Genomic DNA, 23,132 nt, shown 5'->3' with positions numbered 1-23,132 from the left:
TGTTTAAGACCCTGTATGGCAGTGATGCAGTGTCAGGCCCAGGGGCCAATGCATGCCCTCAGGATCCGGCCCTGGTGGATGTGTGTTGTGAGTATGTGATTGTCAGCCACTCATATAGTCTATAGTAACCTATAGCAAGGGTTCAAAAACTGTTCAGGCCGCGACTCCCCAAAATAATCATGTGAACTGGCGACCCCCCAAAAATAATCAATCATATTTGAACTGAGGTATTACATTTAGTCGTATTGCAAGGTGTTGTGAGCTTGTAGATTGACTAATTTAAAATAAAGCCATATTTTTTATATGTAGTTTGTTGGTTACTTTTGACAAGCAATGGTCTTATTATTCTTTTTTTTGCATTTCAGAGGTATTAAAAAGGTCTAAAAGTCATTAAATTGTAGCTTTAGAAATGTGCAGATACCCTGTATACACTTATACTGTATGTTGGTTTGTTTTGAAAAAAAAACAATGTTGCACATTAAGATAATCATCTGGGGACCCCTCACAATCATTTGGCGACCCCCATGGGGGTCCAGACCCCCAGTTTGTGAACCCTTGACCTATAGTACATGTTGTCAGTGCTGCGTGTTTGGAATGTTCTGAATCTAGTGAAGCATCAAGATGTTATCTCTCCTACCAGCTTTAAAGTTAGAGACATTATGATGTCTCGTCTGCAAGCATGAATTCATTGCCTACATCGATTTATTTTACCACCTAGTAGTGATAGTGAGTAAGTGATATTCTTTGGTTAAAACAAAAAGTTTTATTATTTAGTCTATATTGTGATAGTAATCATTACTATAGCGTGTTTGTTCAGTATCAGTGTTAACTAGATCTATATGATGATAGTAATCATTACTATAGAGCGTTTGTTCAGTAACAGTGTTAGATCTATACTATGATATTAATCATTACTACAGAGCTTCAAAATGTCACTTGTTTAATCTGTATCCTGTATGAGTTCTCTCTCCTGATTGGATAAGATTAAAACAGAAAAACAGCCTATGTGCCCACGCAGGTTCACATGACTATACTGGCAGGACATAAATAATATATTTAAGCCGCAGGTCATATCAAATCTGATACGCACAAACACACAGAGTTGTTTCTACAGTAATAAATAGTTAAATTCTTTGTATTGGTGATCATAGATGTCTGCTTATTAAAAGGTGTTTTGTTCAGTTCATTCATTTTCTTTTCTGTTGTTTTTACTTACTGTACCAACGTAGTGTCTCTGTGCCACTCACTGAAGGATATGAGAGGTCATCTGAACATGATGAGAGGTCACTGAAACAGAACATAGACAACACGTATAAGGACATCTCTCATGTCATTGGATTAGAGTTTGATTCTTTTACTCAAAATAAATATTTTTTAATTCACCAAATCAAGCAAGACCAAATTGAACCAATTGTAGAGAGTTATATAATATAGACAGTTATATAATATATAATAATTGTTCTTATTGAATAATGTCCTATAGACAGTATAGACTCCTCACTATGTAAAATATATGTTTGGTTTAAGAATGCATTTTATATTTAGGTAACACTTTCTATCATACCCCTGTTAAGATATAATTAGCTTATAATAACACTATAATTATAGCACTCGTAATAATATAATACAATAATAATAGAATTTTAGATGAACCTGCAGTTTGTCAGTCAGCTGATGATCACATTTATGCTTCATAAAACAACTGATGGCATCAGGACATGTTTATGTGTGATGTAATAATATACTGGGACTGAAATTCAACCCTGAACTTTATGCAAGCAACAATAAATATATATTTGATATATATAGTATATATATTGTTGGGCTTTTCTACCTTTATTTTGGATACTACAGTAGAGACAGACAGGACACAGAGAGAGAGAGAGAGAGAGAGAGAGAGAGAGACAGGGAGTGACATGCAGCAAAGGCTGTGGGATTTGGGAATCGAGCCTGTGACTTGCTGTCAGGTGACATTAGATCCTACATGTGGTACTGTATGCACCGCTAGGCCATCGGCACCCCATATCATTATATTCACACTGTATATGTAGTATGTTGTTGCTGTCTGGTGGAAACCTTGTATGTCCATTTTGTATTATTATATTTATATATTGTATTATTTGCCTCTTCTCTTGGCCAGTGCACACTGGTAAAAGAGACCATGGTCTCAATGTGATTTTACTGGTTAAATAAAGGTTAAAAAATATACAACAACAAAAGAAAGAAATGTGAGCTTGTAGATCTGCTATTTTCACTACTTTTTTTGTGACACTCTTGTATGATGAAGGTTATTAATTTATGGGTCAGGGTTTCAACATAAAAGGTTTTTGCACGACAACAATGATGCACTGACTATGTACACATGACAGTGTTAGGAGAGGAGATCAAGATCTACCAACTAAACTAGTTTTTAGTTTGGCAAGGAAGCATTAACAGGAATTTTGTTGATGAGATGTTGTCACGTTACTGTGATCCCATGCATGAGATATGCTTATTAAACAAAGGGTTCATAACCTTCAGCATGACAGCAGGTACATAATGTGGTTAATGAGAGGCAGGATTGAATGGAATGCAGTGTGACATATACAATACTTTGCTGACTGTCCTTACAGTCAGCAGAGACACAGACACAGAGTTTCTATTGTTGAGCTCTAACATTATTTTATGCCTTTTAGAATAACACCATTCATTTAGATGTATTGTTGTTTGTTTTTTACTCACAGCCAAAAACTAAACTGGTTCAGCCTGACGTGGAATCTTCCTGAACGTCCTGCCTCTCTCTGTCTGTTTCCTGTCTCTCTAAACTCTGCATTCTAAATGGAGCAAAAATTGCCAAACAACACATTAGGGCATTAAGTTCATAAGCAGTATGTTTTCAATGCATTTCATTGATTCCTTTCTTGTAACTTCAGTTATCATCGAGGTGTCATTAACATATCAGCGCCGACTAATCAGAATGAAGTAACATGTTATGTAATCGCAGCAGCATGCCAAAGATAACGACATCAATTTGATGTTGGACTCAGGACTTGGGGTGATCAAGTGCAGACCCTTGTTGGGTTGCATGGGCCGGGCTCTAACACCACGGGCTAATTAAGGCCGGGCTCTAACACCACGGGCTAATTAAGGCCGGACTCTAACACCACGGGCTAATTAAGGCCGGACTCTAACACCACGGGCTAATTAAGGCCGGACTCTAACACCACGGGCTAATTAAGGCCGGGCTCTAACACCACGGGCTAATTAAGGCCGGGCTCTAACACCACGGGCTAATTAAGGCAGGGCTCGAACACCACGGGCTAATTAAGGCCGGGCTCGAACACCACGGGCTAATTAAGGCCGGACTCTAACACCACGGGCTAATTAAGGCCGGACTCTAACACCACGGGCTAATTAAGGCCGGACTCTAACACCACGGGCTAATTAAGGCCGGGCTCTAACACCACGGGCTAATTAAGGCCGGGCTCTAACACCACGGGCTAATTAAGGCAGGGCTCGAACACCACGGGCTAATTAAGGCCGGGCTCAGGCTGGATTTTATTTGTTTATTTGAAAAGGAGGCTACGACCAGGGCACTCAGGTGGCACAGTGGTAAGGTCACTGCCCACCACCAGGAGGTTCAAATCCACCGTGGTGCATCCGGCTTTGTTGAGCGTCTACACGAACACAATTGGCCCGTGTTCGGGGGAGGGAAGCCGGGCAGGGAGGAGGAGGAGGAGGAGGAGGGTGATATCGGTCATTGTACATATTCCTACGGCCTGGGGCAACACATATCAGCGGGGAGTGTTGGGCGGGAGGAGTAGTAAACCACATTTTATCCTATAATAGAGATGACAATGTCTCATTATGTGAGAGAATTTAATTTGAGAAACCTCCAACTAAAAGTAACAAGTAAGAAGAGATCATACAGTAGATAACTATATTGAATCTCCTTTAAGCTGCAGCCGTAATGGACAGTCACACACATGATCAACTGTTGACAACTTTAAGCATCTCTTTGTCTCTCTGCTTGAGTCACTATCATAACATGACGGTGACACACACACACACACACACACACACACACACACACACACACACACACACACACACACACACACACACACACACACACACACACACACACACACACACACACACACACACACACACACACACACACACACACACACACACACAGGATCATATCCCACACAGAAGACAATACTTTCACATACAGCACCAGTAGTGTCATTAGTAGGCCTATACATGCTTTTAATGACATTTCACTAGTGACAAACTAGTGAAATGTCATTAAAAGATGCATGTATAGGCCTACTAATGACACTTATTTCCCCCCCCCCCCCCATAATTATATAATATTATATTCCCTTATATTGAAAGAAAAGAGAGAATATTCAACATGTCAATGTGTTCTTTGCTGTTCTTCTCCTGTGACATTGGAGGATGTGATATATTAGGCTATGTGTGCAACAGTTAATCAAACTAATCCATTTAATCTATTAAGAGCTTATATTCTATTTCCTCTATGTTTGTGTGTCACTGATAATCAACTCACATGTTTTGCTTCTACTCCAACTGTAGAAGCAAAACTCACACAAATCAGTGCACATTATCTCTGGTGTCATGTGATCAACATGTATAAGTCAGAGTTTGTATGACTACCTTCTAAATTGTGCGGTCCCTGGGTAGTGAACCCAACGTCTGAGGAACACATTAATATGTGAGCATTTTTGTCGGTGGAACTTGTAGTTATGTAACTTATGTTTAATAAAACTACAACAAGTTTACCTCTTAGTAGCTTATGTGACGTGTGTTCTTTATGTGTTTGCATGTATCAGGAATACAGGAAGGGTGGGCACTAGGGAAGAGTGGGCACCAAGACGAGTGGGCACCAGGCCTCGGAAGACTGGGCACTAGGCCGGGCTCTAACACCACGGGCCAATGAAGGCCGGGCTCAGGCTGGAGTCTATTTGTTTATTTGAACGGTAAAACAATTCATATAAGTCAATTAACTTCTTCTATTTATCTCAAAGAGCTCTGATGAGTTTTGGATTTTGATCCTACATTTATGAGTTAACTGTAGGCAGCATTAGTCTCACTGGGGTCCACATGAAAACACTTTACAAAACACATCGCATAAAAAAAAACATTCAATTACATGAATATACATGCATTTACATCAACATACGTTAATATAAAACCGATTTTAAAACAGCACTCTCCCTCCTCTCTCTTTGTCTTACGCACGTGTGCACGCACGCACGCACGCACGCACGCACGCACGCACGCGCACACACACACACACACACACACACACACACACACACACACACACACACACACACACACACACACACACACACACACACACACACACACACACACACACACACAAAAGTTTAAATGGAAAGTATAAAATAATGTTCCCAATGTTCCTCCTCCTATCGATCATAGATGTCTGCCTATTAAAAGGTTTGTTTTTACTTACTGTACCAACGTAGTGTCTCTGTGCCACTCACTGAAGGATATGAGAGGTCATCTGAACATGATGAGAGGTCACTGAAACAGATCATAGACAAAAAGTATAAGGATCTCTCTCTCTCTCAGGAGAACAGAGAAAAGGTGCATTTTAGATGAACCTGCAGTTTGTCAGTCAGCTGATGATCACATTTATGCTTCATAAAACAACTGATGGCATCAGGACATGTTTATGTGTGATGTAATAATATACTGGGACTGAAATTCGACCCTGAACTTTATGCAAGCAAAAATAAATATATATTTTATATATATATATATATATTGGGGCTTTTCTTCATTTTGGATGATACAGTAGAGAGAGCCAGGAAACAGGGAGAGAGAGAGAGACAGGGAGTGACATGCAGCAAAGGCTGTGGGATTTGGGAATCAAGCCTGTGACTTGCTGTAAGGCGACATTAGATCCTACATGTGGTACTGTATGCACCGCTAGGTGCAAAAAAAGGTAAAATGAAAAAAATAAATAAATAAAATAAATAAAACAATTAAATAAAATAAATGAAAAAAGTAATTGAAAAAACACGTATTATGAGAGTAGGATGAGTCACCAGAACCAGGCAGCTCACAAAAGCCTGAGTAGACGATAAAATGACCCAAACTTTTTTTAAAGTGAAATATCCCTTTAACTCAAAGAGCTCTGATGAGTTTTGGATTTTTAACATAAATGTATAAGTTAGCTGTAGCAATAATCTTACTGGGGTCCTCACAAAAACACTTTACAAAACACATTGCATTAAAAAACATTCAATTACATGAATATACATGCATTTACATCAATGTAAAACAGATTTGTAAAACTAAGAACTCTCGCTCTTAAAACCTTAAAATCCATCCAAAATCAAAATATGACATATTGTAAATATTCTAAAGTACTTCAAATATATATTTCTAAATAACAAGAATTTTAAATAACTTTAGGCTACTGTTGAAACAAATAGGTTAATTAATATCACCAATAAGAGATTAAATAGTCAAATGAATAACATTCCCAGTTTTCTTCTTGAGTGATTACTATTAATGATGAAACATGTTTGTCTATTAACACATTTAATCTGGGAACGCATCTGTGTCACTTTAGATTTATTTGGCTGTTCAAAAAATAGCAGATCTACAAGCTCATAGCGTGTGGCACCGAGTGCCACGCTATGAGCTTGTACATCTGCTATTTATTGTTTTAAACCATCGTGAAAATGTGTGCAAATCTTTGAATATACAGTTCTAACTCAAATCTTTGTTTCTGGTGGGGGTCCCTGGAACAACATATTTTGAGATGGGGGGTCCGTGGCCAAATACATATCATTTCGGGGGTCCTTGACATGAAAAAGTTTGAGAATCACTGACATATATAGCAACATATATTTGTTTTAACCGTTAGGATTTAGAAGACATTTGTAGAATCCCCCAGAAGCAAAGATTTGAGTTACAAATGTTGCCTTTAAAAATATATGTATTCAAAGATTTGCAAAAAATGTCATGATTAAAATAAAGAAAAATAGCAGATCTATAAGCTCCTAGCGCGGCACTTGCCGCGCTAGGAGCTTATAGATCTACTATTTTTGAATAGCCAAAAGTATAAAATAATGGTTATAGTTAAAAATCTAAAAAGACACAGTATGCGTACCCGGTCTTAAAGGGTTAAATGTATTGTGTTCAGTTCATGTGTTCAGTGTTGTGTTTACTTACCAGTGTTGTCTTTCTGCCTCTGAAGGATGAAGGAACAGCAGGAGAAGTAGAATGACTTTACACACTGTAGACCCGCCCTCAACACCTGACTGGGTGTGGCCTAGAACACTGGTTCTCAACCTGTGGGTCGGGACCCCCAGACGGTCCCCACATGATTTTTTTGGGGGTCCCCAGATGAGGACTTTTAAGACCTTTTTAATATTTATCAAATAATGTACAAAATTGAAAATAGCAGATCTACAAGCTCACAACGCCTCGCATTGCCTCGCAGAGTGAACCTGTAGATCTGTAGATCTAGTAGATCTGCTATTTATTTTATTTTTTTAAAGAAACGTTTTTGCAAATATTTGAATATATATTTAAGTGAACATTTTTAAAACAAATCTTTGCTTCTGGGGTGGGGGTCCTGGAACAACATATTTTGAGATGGCGAAATACATATCATTTTGGGGGTCCTTGACGCGTTATTATGAATCCCACGCCGCGTCCTGGATTTAGACCCGCCTTACGTGTCTGATTGGCTCCCCGGCAGGCATAGTTTTACTGAGGTTAGGGTTAGGGTTAGGGTTAGGTTTAGGCATAGTCTTACTGAGGTTAGGGTTAGGGTTAGGGTTAGGTTTAGGCATAGTTTTACTGAGGTTAGGGTTAGGGTTGAGGTTAGGTATAGGCATAGTAGCAAAAACGAGAACTGTCAATCACAGCGACTACTGACCAATCACAGCGCCCGCTCAGCGGGTTTGCCACGACGCGGTGTGGGAATCATAATAACGCCCTTCACATGAAAAGGCTCATATAGCAACATACGTTTTTGTTAAAGATTAGGATTTAGAAGACATTTGTAGAATATATTCATAGATTTGCAAAAATGTTCATGATTTAAAAAAAATAGCAGATATAAAAGCTCATAGCGCGGCACTCACGCTATGAGCCCTTTATTTGCGGTGGCCTAGAGCCGGGCCATAACAACATAATATGCTAACAGCAGCATCTGTCGGCGCTACTGCCTTAAACATGTAATGTGGTTGTTGTTGTTAGTAGGAATAAACCGAATAGGTTCCCAGATTGTATGAAGGTTGAACATGGGCAAAGTGTTCCTTTCCAATACTGGACTGTGGTGGGAGCATGTGTCTATGTTCCCTCAGCCATATTATGTTCCCTCAACCCCCAACAACCCCTATAAACTGAGGGAATATAGTGCTGACCCCACTGTGATAGTATTGTAGACTCTGTGTCACTGTGTTGTTGTTGTTGTTGTTGACGACTTATTATGCAACATGCTAGGATTGGTCTGTATTGTTAACAGTTTCTACCCGGCAACCATCAGAATGTTGACCAAGGCCTGAACACAGCCTGGTCAGTCACACTGGAATACATCAGTCTGTGCTTTGACCCAAATCACATTAAAATAGTAATCATTCAGGTTCTTTTTTTATGATCCTTATAGGGTCATCCAAATAACATATTAAAAGTGTTCTGTTACTGTACAGCAGGGGTCTTCAACAGGGTGTCCGGGACCCCTAGGGGGAGCTACTATAGGGGGTCCGCCAAATCTTTGTGTGATAGGATTTAGTTTTTTTACATGAACCACTTGAACCCTAGAATTCCTTTTCTGAGGGGAACATTAGCCGAAAATAGCAGATCTACAAGCTCTCAACGCCTCGCGCTGCGAGGCGTTGTGAGCTTGTAGATCTGCTATTTTTTGGCAAAGAGGCTATAGGTGTAGAGGGAAAAAAGAGCAGACTAAGTAAAAAAAAAAAAAAAACCTTTAATCTGAAACACAATTTGATACAATATAGAGTAGGGGGTCCCTGCTTCCTCTCTCTCTCAGCTAGGGGGTCCTTGGCCTGAAGACGTTGAAGACCCCTGATACACAGGATGAAGGTAAATTCAGGGGTTGAGACGTGGAGGCCTTCATGCCTTCAGCGTGACCCACATTAGATCTATATATCTCTGCTTCTGAACATGCTAATTTAACTCATTGACTGCCAGAGTTAACACATCGTCTACCGTATCGTTGCCAGCAAAAAAAAAATGATTTTACATTACCTTTGAAACATCATGTAATATTCTTTGTGACCTCCTTCCTCATGGAGATCAGCTCATTACACCACAAATGGGCAACATACGGCCCGGGGGCCGGACCCGGCCCTTTGACCATCTTAATCCGGCCCACCAAGTCCTGAAAGAAAAAACAAAATGACCGCCACCAAAAATGTACATTCTAAAAGGCTGCCGTATGTTAATGGTTTTTTGAAAAATGTATTTAACTAGACCAGGGGTACAGTACAGCTGTATAAAGCTGAACAGAACAACAGAAAAACAGAACAATTTTGTAACTGAAAAGTATTGTTGTGAAAGCAAGTAGGCCTACCTTATTGTAAAGTAGTCTAAAAGCATGTCTACCAAATCCATGCAGTTTTAACATAATTCAGCACTATGTGTTTCAAGTTTCAATTCAATTGTACATTGTGTGGCCCCTCACTTACTTTATGGAAGTCAGTATGGACCCCTGGAAAGAAATCTTGCCCACCCCTGCATTACACACACGGGGGTCCGGTAGAATCGGGGGGGGGGGGGAAACATTGGCCGGCCGCAATCCTCCATTCTAGAGCTGCGGCCGTTTGAATGTGGCTTAATTGTTTTTAGAAAAACAACAGAAATCAAAGAAGAAAATGACTTTTATGAATCCTTTAACATGAAAGGTGTCTATTCACCTGTTTCCTAGGCTGTGCGTTTTCCACTGACTGTCCATTTCATTGGATATCATTGGTCATCTGACCAGTTTCAGTGGATTTCATTGGATCAAATCCACAGGAAGTGGACAAACACACAGCCTAGGAAACAGGTGAATAGATTCTTTTGTTGTGATCACGTGATCAGTCTGGGTGTGCTCTTCTTCGGTGGTGCCTGGATCATTCAGGCTGCGGAGTAGCGCCTCCTTGGTGTGATTAGGGGCAGTGCATGCATTGGCACAGGGGGGAAAGGGCTCATTCATTCTGTGGGGCAGATAGACAGGCTCTATGGACAGCAGACATGTTGGAAAGAAATTGGGCCCCTTCCTTACTTCCTTCACAGGTTGTTACCAATGATACTAATAAAGACTCTGTTCCATTTAGTGTAGCACAGTGGTTCTCAAACCTTTTAGTTTCAATGGAACCCCATAACTCTGAGAGTGTACAAATGGAACCAACCCTGTGCTACACATAAGCCCAGTGCTATACATAAAACGTCCAGCAGGCGGTGTAGTTTTCTAAACAAAATAAATGGGGTTCAGTGCACCCCTGTTACTGATCAAAGGACGCTTCGAAACGGGATCGAACTCGCTCTACCCCCTGAGCCACTGCCGCCCTACATTTTAACGACTCAAATCATGCATGGGGGGTCCCTGGCACAAAATGTCCGCATGGGGGTCCGTGGCCAAATACTTGTGTTTGAGAACCTCTGGTTTACAGTAGAAGTAGCACATGCACACAGCAACTTCAAGCACCTCAAAGTGTGCTGTCAGCATCAGAGAATCAACTTTATTGTCACATCTCATGTTTACAGGTGTAAAACAGAAGGTGAAATTGTTTTTTGTGCAAAGATCGTCTTTTTGTTATTTCCATAAAACAAGAAAAGTGCATGATTTTTCACTTTTCCACCATGCAGAGCACTGCTGTGCTGTGCTGTAGTGTCTCACATGTGTGCAGTTTAGCTTTATTGGTCTGACAATTCTCATCCAGACACCTGAACAGTGTTTGTGTGCCTTGCAAGTCACGTTGTTACGTTTGTGACGTCCTCCATCCACCCTCCCACCAGGGCTGGACTAGGACAAAAAAAATGCCCGGACATTTTGGCCCAGACCAGTGTTAATGTTGTTGACTAAGACTAAGACTGAAAAACTACAAGACTAAGATTTTGATACACCAAGATTTTGGTGTGTGTGTGTGCGTGCGTGCGTGCGTGCGTGCTTGCGTGTGTGTTTGAATGTAATGCACAATCTATATAAAGCACTATATAAATGCACCATCTACACTAAAACTCTCTGGCCACAAATAGCCGATCTACAACATGATTGATTGATTGATTGATGTGCTTTATTCAGTAAGACATGAGAACAACAGTACATATTCAGTACAGATTCACAATACAAGGTCTACTAAACTGAAAGACTCATAAAGCACTGAGCTTGTTTAAAATGAGATCCCCATTACAATGAGCTTGTTGCTCTGCTATTTTTTGCCTTAATGTTTTCCCCAGACTATAGGGTTCATGTGGTTAAAGAAACAAACCTCATTCAAACAGCAACAAAATGGAAGAAACACGTCCCCAGACTGTTTAGTGTTATCCTTTTAGCAATGTCTGACTGTACCATGTGCTGTTTATATTTATGACCAATAATTTAATCAATAGATCAAAAACAAACAAAACTTAACAACAACAACAACAACAGGATAAATGGTGCAAAGTGCAAAGTAAAGTCATACATTGTCACCTGAAAATGTTGTTTTTGATTAGTTATTCTGTTTTAGTTGTTCATATTGTTACTATGTATGTGTATGTATTTCTATGTCTATTTGCTCTGTTTTTGTTTGATTAATCCACAGGCATTTTATTAACACAAGAGCCATACTGTTGTTATGTTTTATATCATTGAAAATGTAAATAATTCCACCCTGCAGTCTGTTATAACCCAGTGTCACCAGCAGAGGGAGCACTACACCTATAGTAAAACTAAGTATGACTAAACCAATAGAAATGAACTGACAATCTGGAGCACCAGGATAATTCTCTGTGACACAAACTAAACTAAACATGTTGGGGGTGAATGTCCTTACCATGCCAGGAGGGCACGTCATGTACATACATTGGGTTGCCAGTAAAGAAAGGAGAAAAAAGTGGTAGCTGGCAAGGGCTTTAGACCCAATTAAACTTTAATAATAATGATAATAATACCTGGAATCTATATAGATGGATCTTAAACTCATGGTTGCTCACCTCTGCTCTAGAACGACTGGGTATTGAAGGCACATGTTAGGTCACTACAGTAAGACTTGATGTCAGTGGTGTCAAGTAACTAAGTATGTAGGCCTACTCAGGTACTGTACTCAAGTACAATTTTGAGGCATTCTTTTTACTTTACTGGAGTATTTCCAATTTTCAGTACTTTTACTTCTAGGCTCCTCCACTGCATCTCAGAGGCAAATATTGTACTTTTTACTCCACTACAATTATTTGAAAACTTTAGTTACTAGTTACTATTTAGATTTAGATTATTATTACAAGACATACTTTAACCACTTCAGCCCCATATACATTTCGGCCATTGTGTTCAGAAGTCATGTGTAACTGGTGAGCCAGACTAGACGTCTTATTGGTGCTAATAATGTTCCTCAGTAGCATTAGCAGACTCTCCGATACTTTATGTTCAACCATCAGCCATGCCAGATGTTCCTGCATACATATAGCTTATACTTGTATATACACATAGCTTATACTTGTCGTGTCGGGCAGAGGGTTCTGCAATAAATTAAGACCGGGAACGCATCTGAGTCATTTTAAGATTTCTTTGGCCATTCAAAAATAGCAGATATACAAGCTCATAGCGCGGCACCGAGTGCCGCGCTATGAGCTTGTATATCTACTATTTTTGAAAATGTCTTTGTAAATCTTTGAATTTATCAGGGGGGGGGGGAACATATTTTGAGATGGGGGGTCCGCGGTTAAGTACATATCTGTTTGACATGTTGTGAGCTTGTAGATCTGCTATTTTCAATGAATGAACCATTGTAAAGCGCTTTGAGTAAGTTTGAGTACTTAGAAAAGCGCCATAAAAATGCAATTCATTATTATTATTATTATTGTTATTATCCTTATTATTATTATTATTACTATATCATTTTGGGTGGTCCTTGACATGGAAAGGTTGGAGCACCACTGATATAGCAACATACTGTTAGGATTTAGATATGTATTTGGCCAAGGACTCCCATATCAAAATGTTTTGTTCCAGGGACCCCCCCCCCATGAAGCAAATATTTGAGTTACAAATGTTTGCTTACATTTTTTTTCATCAAAACTAGATCTGTTTTATTGTATATTTCATAAACATACATACAAATCTAAGCCATGTCTACTTCACAAGTAGGCTGCAGACAGTATTAGGAGGTGACTGCTGGCCTGGCTGGGTGGGGGTACAATTAGCCTTTGTTTTACCTGGGAGACAGAGGGTCTGTTCATTTGTCATCACCCTGACACCCTTCCCTTCCTGGCCCTATACAGCTGCAAATGTGTGGGGCCAGGGGAGGTGGGGTCCCACCTTTAAGGCTGACACACCCAAACATGTACCTCCTCTTTTTCTAAATGTACTATAAAGACTCAGTGGCGGACTTAACTGTAGGCAAGGTTAGGCGACCGCCTGGGGCCTCAAGAGTTACGGGGCCTCATGAAAAAAATAAAATACATTTCTGTAGGCCTACTTTTAGCTTTTTAATGGATCCCATGTTAGTAAAGCCTGAAAAAAGTATCAAACTCCCAAAATACACCAGAATACTGGAAATTACATCTATTCTGTCAAAAAAAAATCTGTGGAGGGGGCCTCATACTACCTTTCGCCTGGGGCCTCCAGATCCTTAAGTCCGCCCCTGTAAAGACTGACTCAAATGTAAACTTGGTGTGGTGTGTCACTCAGAGGCCGAAGGGCCGATGGTGGGGACCTCAGGGTCTCCATAGAAAGCTGTTTATACTCTGTTTGTGCTATGCAATAAATCGGAACTAAGCAAGTAACCTCACTGACTGGAGTGATGCCTCAATTAATTCTTCAACCATTCATACACATCTCTGGAACATCAAACTGACTACAATAAGGCGTTGTTGGCAACTACAAAAGTGCATTAGAACCTTTAAGTCTGTGGTTTTCAGATACCACAATAGCCAAATAAATGTAAAATGACACAGATGTGTTCCCGGATTGAACGGGTTAATGTCCTGCTTTAGACTGATGCTAGTTAACTGAGACACTACACTGTCTGTGTTCTATGTCTGTGTTTACCTTGTTTACTGTAAGTCACTCTGTAAGATCGTCTGCTAAATGCCTATATTGTACATTGTAATAGTGAATAAAGGCTGCCATTACACAGGGTGTTTTTTTCTTGTTTATTATCAGCAATTAGCAGAGATGGGAAAAGTACTGACATTCTGTACTCGAGTAGAAGTACCCCCCCCCACTACCGCACAATGAGGAAAACAGAGAACTTGTGACAGAATGTGATAGTATAGTAGCATTATATTAATGTTGAATATAGTCTATAGTAAATACAATACAAACACATCACATTGATTGATTTAATCCTTTATTAACAACATTATTAGATGAAGGTACAGTTACAGGTTATGCTTGTTTCCATCCTTTAAGCTACGCCCACTTTTATGTTGAATACAATATGACATCCATCATGTGATGAGCTTTACATTGGATATTACACTATTTTTTATAAAAAAGGAACGGTTTTGGACATACAAGGTTTCTACCTGACAACAACAACTTACTTCATGCTTACACACACACGCACGCGCACGCACACGCACGCGCACGCACACACACACACACACACACACACACACACACACACACACACACACACACACACACACACACACACACCGGACAGGCGTCTCATATCCTACTCTTCTCCCTGTGTGATGTTTGTCTGTTTGTTGTGTTTTTATTGATGTGATAGTTTGTCTGTTTTTGTGTTTGTTTTTGTATTGTTTAAGTTTTTACCTTTCTGTGTGTGGTGTTTATTATGTGTCTGTGTATGTGGGGGTATTTACTTAATATGTTGTGTATGATGTTCCTGATATGATCTGTGGTGAGTGGTGACAAAAACAAAAAAAAAACAAAAAAAACAAATACAATCATAATTATACAATATCAACATTAGCCAAAAATGAAATAAAATACAAATCATTATGATATCAAATGTAAGCCATACTGACAGGAGAGATGATCAGAGGAGCAGAGTTTGTACCACCAGCATTAAGACAGGGACCGAAGTATGGATATAGTTTCTCAGTGAAGGTGCAGCCAGTGAAAGAGTAGAGATGAACTCTGACCTCCACATCATAAAAGGAGACCAGACCCTCCTCATAATCCACAAACACTCCCACTTTCTGGACCTTCTCTCTTACAGGGAGGCGGACAGAAGGGTCAGCAGCAGCATGGTACTCATTTCTATTCCTCAACACTATAATCCAGTAACCATTGTTGGGGCTCAGTGTGATTGGTCCCTTCCTGTTGATCGACTCTCTGACCACGCCTAGATCCCACCCAGTCTTCCCTTTAACCTGAACCTCATAGTAAAACCTTCCTGAGGAGAAGCTTTGTTTTCCTAAGACATTGACAACTCTAGAGAATCTCTCTGTGTTGTTTGGGAGATCCTTCCATATGTCTCCAGTACTCACTTGTTTTCCATCCTCAGACAGGATGAGTGAGGGATGTGCTGTATCAGGGTCCAGAGTCACATCCACTGCATATCTCTGGATCATCTTCAGCTCAACATCACTCACATTCTTCATCTCTCGACGGCGTGTCTTCACCAGCTGAGCCACAGCAGGTTCTTCCAGTTCTTTAATACGAGCCTTTAAATCAATGATATTATAGGTTAACGTGTGATAATCATCATTAACTCTTACTTATTACTCTTACTCAGTGATTCTCAACGTTGTGCATTTCAAGGACCCCCAGTTGGATATACATTAGACCATGGACCCCCATTTGATATGATTTATTTAAATCTCTATACTGTAACATGCTCATTGCTTATTTAATTTATTAAGACCTGGAACACATCTGTGTCACTTTAGATTTATTTGGCTATTCAAAAATAGCAGATCTACAAGCTCATAGCGCGGCACCGAGTGCCGCGCTATGAGCTTGTAGATCTGCTATTTTTGAAAAATCTTTAAAATGTATTTATTTCTTTCAAAAAACTGTATGGATTTAGATTTTTTTAAAGAATCGCCTCAGGTCTTAATGGGTTAATTCTCAGAGTGTACAAATACTAATTTCTACTGACGTCAAGCCATCATCATCATCATCATCATCAGCATCATCATCATCATCATCATCATCATCATCCTGTTGAACACAGTCATGTTATACTTTAGTGCTATTGAACAACATTATGTCTTGTACAGTATTGGCTAAAGTAGTGTTTTTCAACCTGAAACCATAAACACACCATCCACCTATATGAACATTCTAGACTGAGTGTTACAATGTGACAACTCTACATCACACTAGACAGTGTTACAATGTGACAACTCTACATCACACTAGACAGTGTTACATTGTGACAACTCTACATCACACTAGACAGTGTTACATTGTGACAACTCTACATCACACTAGACAGTGTTACACTGTGACAACTCTACATCACACTAGACAGTGTTACACTGTGACAACTCTACATCACACTAGACAGTGTTACTCTGTGACAACTCTACATCACACTAGACAGTGTTACACTGTGACAACTCTACATCACACTAGACAGTGTTACTCTGTGACAACTCTACATCAGACTAGACAGTGTTACATTGTGACAACTCTACATCACACTAGACAGTGTTACACTGTGACAACTCTACATCACACTAGACAGTGTTACACTGTGACAACTCTACATCACACTAGACAGTGTTACTCTGTGACAACTCTACATCACACTAGACAGTGTTACACTGTGCCAACTCTACATCACACTAGACAGTGTTACTCTGTGACAACTCTACATCACACTAGACAGTGTTACATTGTGACAACTCTACATCACACTAGACAGTGTTACACTGTGACAACTCTACATCACACTAGACAGTGTTACAATGTGACAACTCTACATCACACTAGACAGTGTTACAATGTGACAACTCTACATCACACTAGACAGTGTTACACTGTGACAACTCTACACCACACTAGACAGTGTTACAATGTGACAACTCTACATCACACTAGACAGTGTTACAGTGTGACAACTCTACATCACACTAGACAGTGTTACACTGTGACAACTCTACATCACACTAGACAGTGTTACATTGTGACAACTCTACATCACACTAGACAGTGTTACACTGTGACAACTCTACATCACACTAGACAGTGTTACAATGTGACAACTCTACATCACACTAGACAGTGTTACATTGTGACAACTCTACATCACACTAGACAGTGTTACACTGTGACAACTCTACATCACACTAGACAGTGTTACACTGTGACAACTCTACATCACACTAGACAGTGTTACTCTGTGACAACTCTACATCACACTAGACAGTGTTACATTGTGACAACTCTACATCACACTAGACAGTGTTACATTGTGACAACTCTACATCACACTAGACAGTGTTACTCTGTGACAACTCTACATCACACTAGACAGTGTTACATTGTGACAACTCTACATCACACTAGACAGTGTTACATTGTGACAACTCTACATCACACTAGACAGTGTTACAATGTGACAACTCTACATCACACTAGACAGTGTTACACTGTGACAACTCTACATCACACTAGACAGTGTTACACTGTAACAACTCTACATCACACTAGACAGTGTTACAATGTGACAACTCTACATCACACTAGACAGTGTTACATTGTGACAACTCTACATCACACTAGACAGTGTTACATTGTGACAACTCTACATCACACTAGGCAGTGTTACAATGTGACAACTCTACATCACACTAGGCAGTGTTACAATGTGACAACTCTACATCACACTAGACAGTGTTACATTGTGACAACTCTACATCACACTAGACAGTGTTACACTGTGACAACTCTACATCACACTAGACAGTGTTACAGTGTGACAACTCTACATCACACTAGACAGTGTTACACTGTGACAACTCTACATCACACTAGACAGTGTTACAATGTGACAACTCTACATCACACTAGACAGTGTTACAATGTGACAACTCTACATCACACTAGACAGTGTTACAGTGTGACAACTCTACATCACACTAGACAGTGTTACAATGTGACAACTCTACATCACACTAGACAGTGTTACAATGTAACAACTCTACATCACACTAGACAGTGTTACACTGTAACAACTCTACATCACACTAGACAGTGTTACAGTGTGACAACTCTACATCACACTAGACAGTGTTACAATGTAACAACTCTACATCACACTAGACAGTGTTACACTGTGACAACTCTACATCACACTAGACAGTGTTACACTGTGACAACTCTACATCACACTAGACAGTGTTACATTGTGACAACTCTACATCACACTAGACAGTGTTACACTGTGACAACTCTACATCACACTAGACAGTGTTACACTGTGACAACTCTACATCACACTAGACAGTGTTACACTGTGACAACTCTACATCACACTAGACAGTGTTACATTGTGACAACTCTACATCACACTAGACAGTGTTACATTGTGACAACTCTACATCACACTAGACAGTGTTACATTGTGACAACTCTACATCACACTAGACAGTGTTACAATGTAACAACTCTACATCACACTAGACAGTGTTACAATGTAACAACTCTACATCACACTAGACAGTGTTACACTGTGACAACTCTACATCACACTAGACAGTGTTACACTGTGACAACTCTACATCACACTAGACAGTGTTACACTGTGACAACTCTACATCACACTAGACAGTGTTACACTGTGACAACTCTACATCACACTAGACAGTGTTACACTGTGACAACTCTACATCACACTAGACAGTGTTACATTGTGACAACTCTACATCACACTAGACAGTGTTACACTGTAACAACTCTACATCACACTAGACAGTGTTACAGTGTGACAACTCTACATCACACTAGACAGTGTTACACTGTGACAACTCTACATCACACTAGACAGTGTTACACTGTAACAACTCTACATCACACTAGACAGTGTTACAATGTGACAACTCTACATCACACTAGACAGTGTTACAGTGTGACAACTCTACATCACACTAGACAGTGTTACACTGTGACAACTCTACATCACACTAGACAGTGTTACATTGTGACAACTCTACATCACACTAGACAGTGTTACACTGTGACAACTCTACATCACACTAGACAGTGTTACAATGTGACAACTCTACATCACACTAGACAGTGTTACACTGTGACAACTCTACATCACACTAGACAGTGTTACAATGTGACAACTCTACATCACACTAGACATTGTTACACTGTGACAACTCTACATCACACTAGACAGTGTTACAATGTGACAACTCTACATCACACTAGACAGTGTTACAATGTGACAACTCTACATCACACTAGACAGTGTTACACTGTGACAACTCTACATCACACTAGACAGTGTTACATTGTGACAACTCTACATCACACTAGACAGTGTTACAATGTGACAACTCTACATCACACTAGACAGTGTTACAATGTGACAACTCTACATCACACTAGACAGTGTTACAATGTGACAACTCTACATCACACTAGACAGTGTTACACTGTGACAACTCTACATCACACTAGACAGTGTTACATTGTGACAACTCTACATCACACTAGACAGTGTTACATTGTGACAACTCTACATCACACTAGACAGTGTTACAATGTGACAACTCTACATCACACTAGACAGTGTTACAATGTGACAACTCTACATCACACTAGACAGTGTTACACTGTGACAACTCTACATCACACTAGACAGTGTTACATTGTGACAACTCTACATCACACTAGACAGTGTTACATTGTGACAACTCTACATCACACTAGACAGTGTTACATTGTGACAACTCTACATCACACTAGACAGTGTTACACTGTGACAACTCTACATCACACTAGACAGTGTTACATTGTGACAACTCTACATCACACTAGACAGTGTTACATTGTGACAACTCTACATCACACTAGACAGTGTTACAATGTGACAACTCTACATCACACTAGACAGTGTTACACTGTAACAACTCTACATCACACTAGACAGTGTTACACTGTAACAACTCTACATCACACTAGACAGTGTTACATTGTGACAACTCTACATCACACTAGACAGTGTTACATTGTGACAACTCTACATAACACTAGACAGTGTTACATTGTGACAACTCTACATCACACTAGACAGTGTTACAATGTGACAACTCTACATCACACTAGACAGTGTTACATTGTGACAACTCTACATCACACTAGACAGTGTTACACTGTAACAACTCTACATCACACTAGACAGTGTTACATTGTGACAACTCTACATCACACTAGACAGTGTTACACTGTGACAACTCTACATCACACTAGACAGTGTTACATTGTGACAACTCTACATCACACTAGACAGTGTTACATTGTGACAACTCTACATCACACTAGACAGTGTTACAATGTGACAACTCTACATCACACTAGACAGTGTTACACTGTGACAACTCTACATCACACTAGACAGTGTTACAATGTGACAACTCTACATCACACTAGACAGTGTTACATTGTGACAACTCTACATCACACTAGACAGTGTTACATTGTGACAACTCTACATCACACTAGACAGTGTTACAATGTGACAACTCTACATCACACTAGACAGTGTTACACTGTGACAACTCTACATCACACTAGACAGTGTTACATTGTGACAACTCTACATCACACTAGACAGTGTTACATTGTGACAACTCTACATCACACTAGACAGTGTTACATTGTGACAACTCTACATCACACTAGACAGTGTTACACTGTGACAACTCTACATCACACTAGACAGTGTTACAATGTGACAACTCTACATCACACTAGACAGTGTTACAATGTGACAACTCTACATCACACTAGACAGTGTTACAATGTAACAACTCTACATCACACTAGACAGTGTTACAATGTGACAACTCTACATCACACTAGACAGTGTTACAATGTGACAACTCTACATCACACTAGACAGTGTTACACTGTGACAACTCTACATCACACTAGACAGTGTTACACTGTAACAACTCTACATCACACTAGACAGTGTTACACTGTGACAACTCTACATCACACTAGACAGTGTTACACTGTGACAACTCTACATCACACTAGACAGTGTTACAGTGTGACAACTCTACATCACACTAGACAGTGTTACACTGTGACAACTCTACATCACACTAGACAGTGTTACAATGTGACAACTCTACACCACACTAGACAGTGTTACAGTGTGACAACTCTACACCACACTAGACAGTGTTACACTGTGACAACTCTACATCACACTAGACAGTGTTACAATGTGACAACTCTACACCACACTAGACAGTGTTACACTGTGACAACTCTACATCACACTAGACAGTGTTACAATGTGACAACTCTACACCACACTAGACAGTGTTACACTGTGACAACTCTACATCACACTAGACAGTGTTACATTGTGACAACTCTACATCACACTAGACAGTGTTACACTGTGACAACTCTACATCACACTAGACAGTGTTACATTGTGACAACTCTACATCACACTAGACAGTGTTACACTGTGACAACTCTACATCACACTAGACAGTGTTACAGTGTGACAACTCTACATCACACTAGACAGTGTTACAATGTGACAACTCTACACCACACTAGACAGTGTTACACTGTGACAACTCTACATCACACTAGACAGTGTTACACTGTGACAACTCTACATCACACTAGACAGTGTTACACTGTGATAACTCTACATCACACTAGACAGTGTTACACTGTGACAACTCTACATCACACTAGACAGTGTTACACTGTGATAACTCTACATCACACTAGACAGTGTTACACTGTGACAACTCTACATCACACTAGACAGTGTTACAGTGTGACAACTCTACATCACACTAGACAGTGTTACAATGTGACAACTCTACACCACACTAGACAGTGTTACACTGTGACAACTCTACATCACACTAGACAGTGTTACAGTGTGACAACTCTACATCACACTAGACAGTGTTACACTGTGATAACTCTACATCACACTAGACAGTGTTACACTGTAACAACTCTACATCACACTAGACAGTGTTACACTGTTACAACTCTACATCACACTAGACTGACTGTTACACTGTAACAACTCTACATCACACTAGACTGACTGTTACAATGTAACAACTCTACATCACACTAGACAGTGTTACAATGTAACAACTCTACATCACACTAGACTGACTGTTACAATGTAACAACTCTACATCACACTAGACAGTGTTACAATGTAACAACTCTACATCACACTAGACAGTGTTACACTGTGACAACTCTACATCACACTAGACAGTGTTACAATGTGACAACTCTACATCACACTAGACAGTGTTACAATGTAACAACTCTACATCACACTAGACAGTGTTACAATGTGACAACTCTACATCACACTAGACAGTGTTACACTGTGACAACTCTACATCACACTAGACAGTGTTACAATGTGACAACTCTACATCACACTAGACAGTGTTACACTGTTACAACTCTACATCACACTAGACTGACTGTTACACTGTAACAACTCTACATCACACTAGACAGTGTTACAATGTGACAACTCTACATCACACTAGACAGTGTTACACTGTAACAACTCTACATCACACTAGACAGTGTTACACTGTGACAACTCTACATCACACTAGACAGTGTTACACTGTGACAACTCTACATCACACTAGACAGTGTTACAATGTGACAACTCTACATCACACTAGACAGTGTTACAATGTGACAACTCTACATCACACTAGACAGTGTTACACTGTAACAACTCTACATC

At 39.8% G+C, this 23,132-nt stretch overlaps 2 protein-coding genes across 2 annotated transcripts in view; both read right to left on the bottom strand.

Annotated features, from left to right (window-relative positions):
* Positions 1–5,563, bottom strand: part of LOC311063059 (uncharacterized protein) — a 48,121-nt gene extending 42,558 nt beyond the window's left edge. The window contains exons 1-2 of the mRNA XM_084082271.1: positions 5,492–5,563; positions 1,217–1,287 (exon numbers count right to left, since the gene is read on the bottom strand). The gene's annotated coding sequence lies outside the window, so the exon portion shown is untranslated. The remainder of the gene's footprint in view (positions 1–1,216; positions 1,288–5,491) is intronic.
* Positions 5,564–14,681: 9,118 nt separating this feature from the next.
* Positions 14,682–23,132, bottom strand: part of LOC311063058 (pyrin-like) — a gene marked incomplete at its 5' end in the record, with an annotated part of 670,464 nt that continues 662,013 nt past the window's right edge. Inside the window, one exon of the mRNA XM_084082270.1 lies at positions 14,682–15,843. Within this exon, the coding sequence (XP_083938396.1) occupies positions 15,181–15,843 (663 nt within the window). The 3' untranslated portion in view covers positions 14,682–15,180. The remainder of the gene's footprint in view (positions 15,844–23,132) is intronic.

The sequence above is a fragment of the Gymnoscopelus microlampas genome (genome assembly GCF_963454915.1).
Source record: "Gymnoscopelus microlampas genome assembly, chromosome: 16".
NCBI lineage: Eukaryota > Metazoa > Chordata > Actinopteri > Myctophiformes > Myctophidae > Gymnoscopelus > Gymnoscopelus microlampas.
The sequence above is the reverse complement of the archived record's forward strand: the minus strand, read 5'-3'. Positions and strand labels throughout refer to the sequence as shown.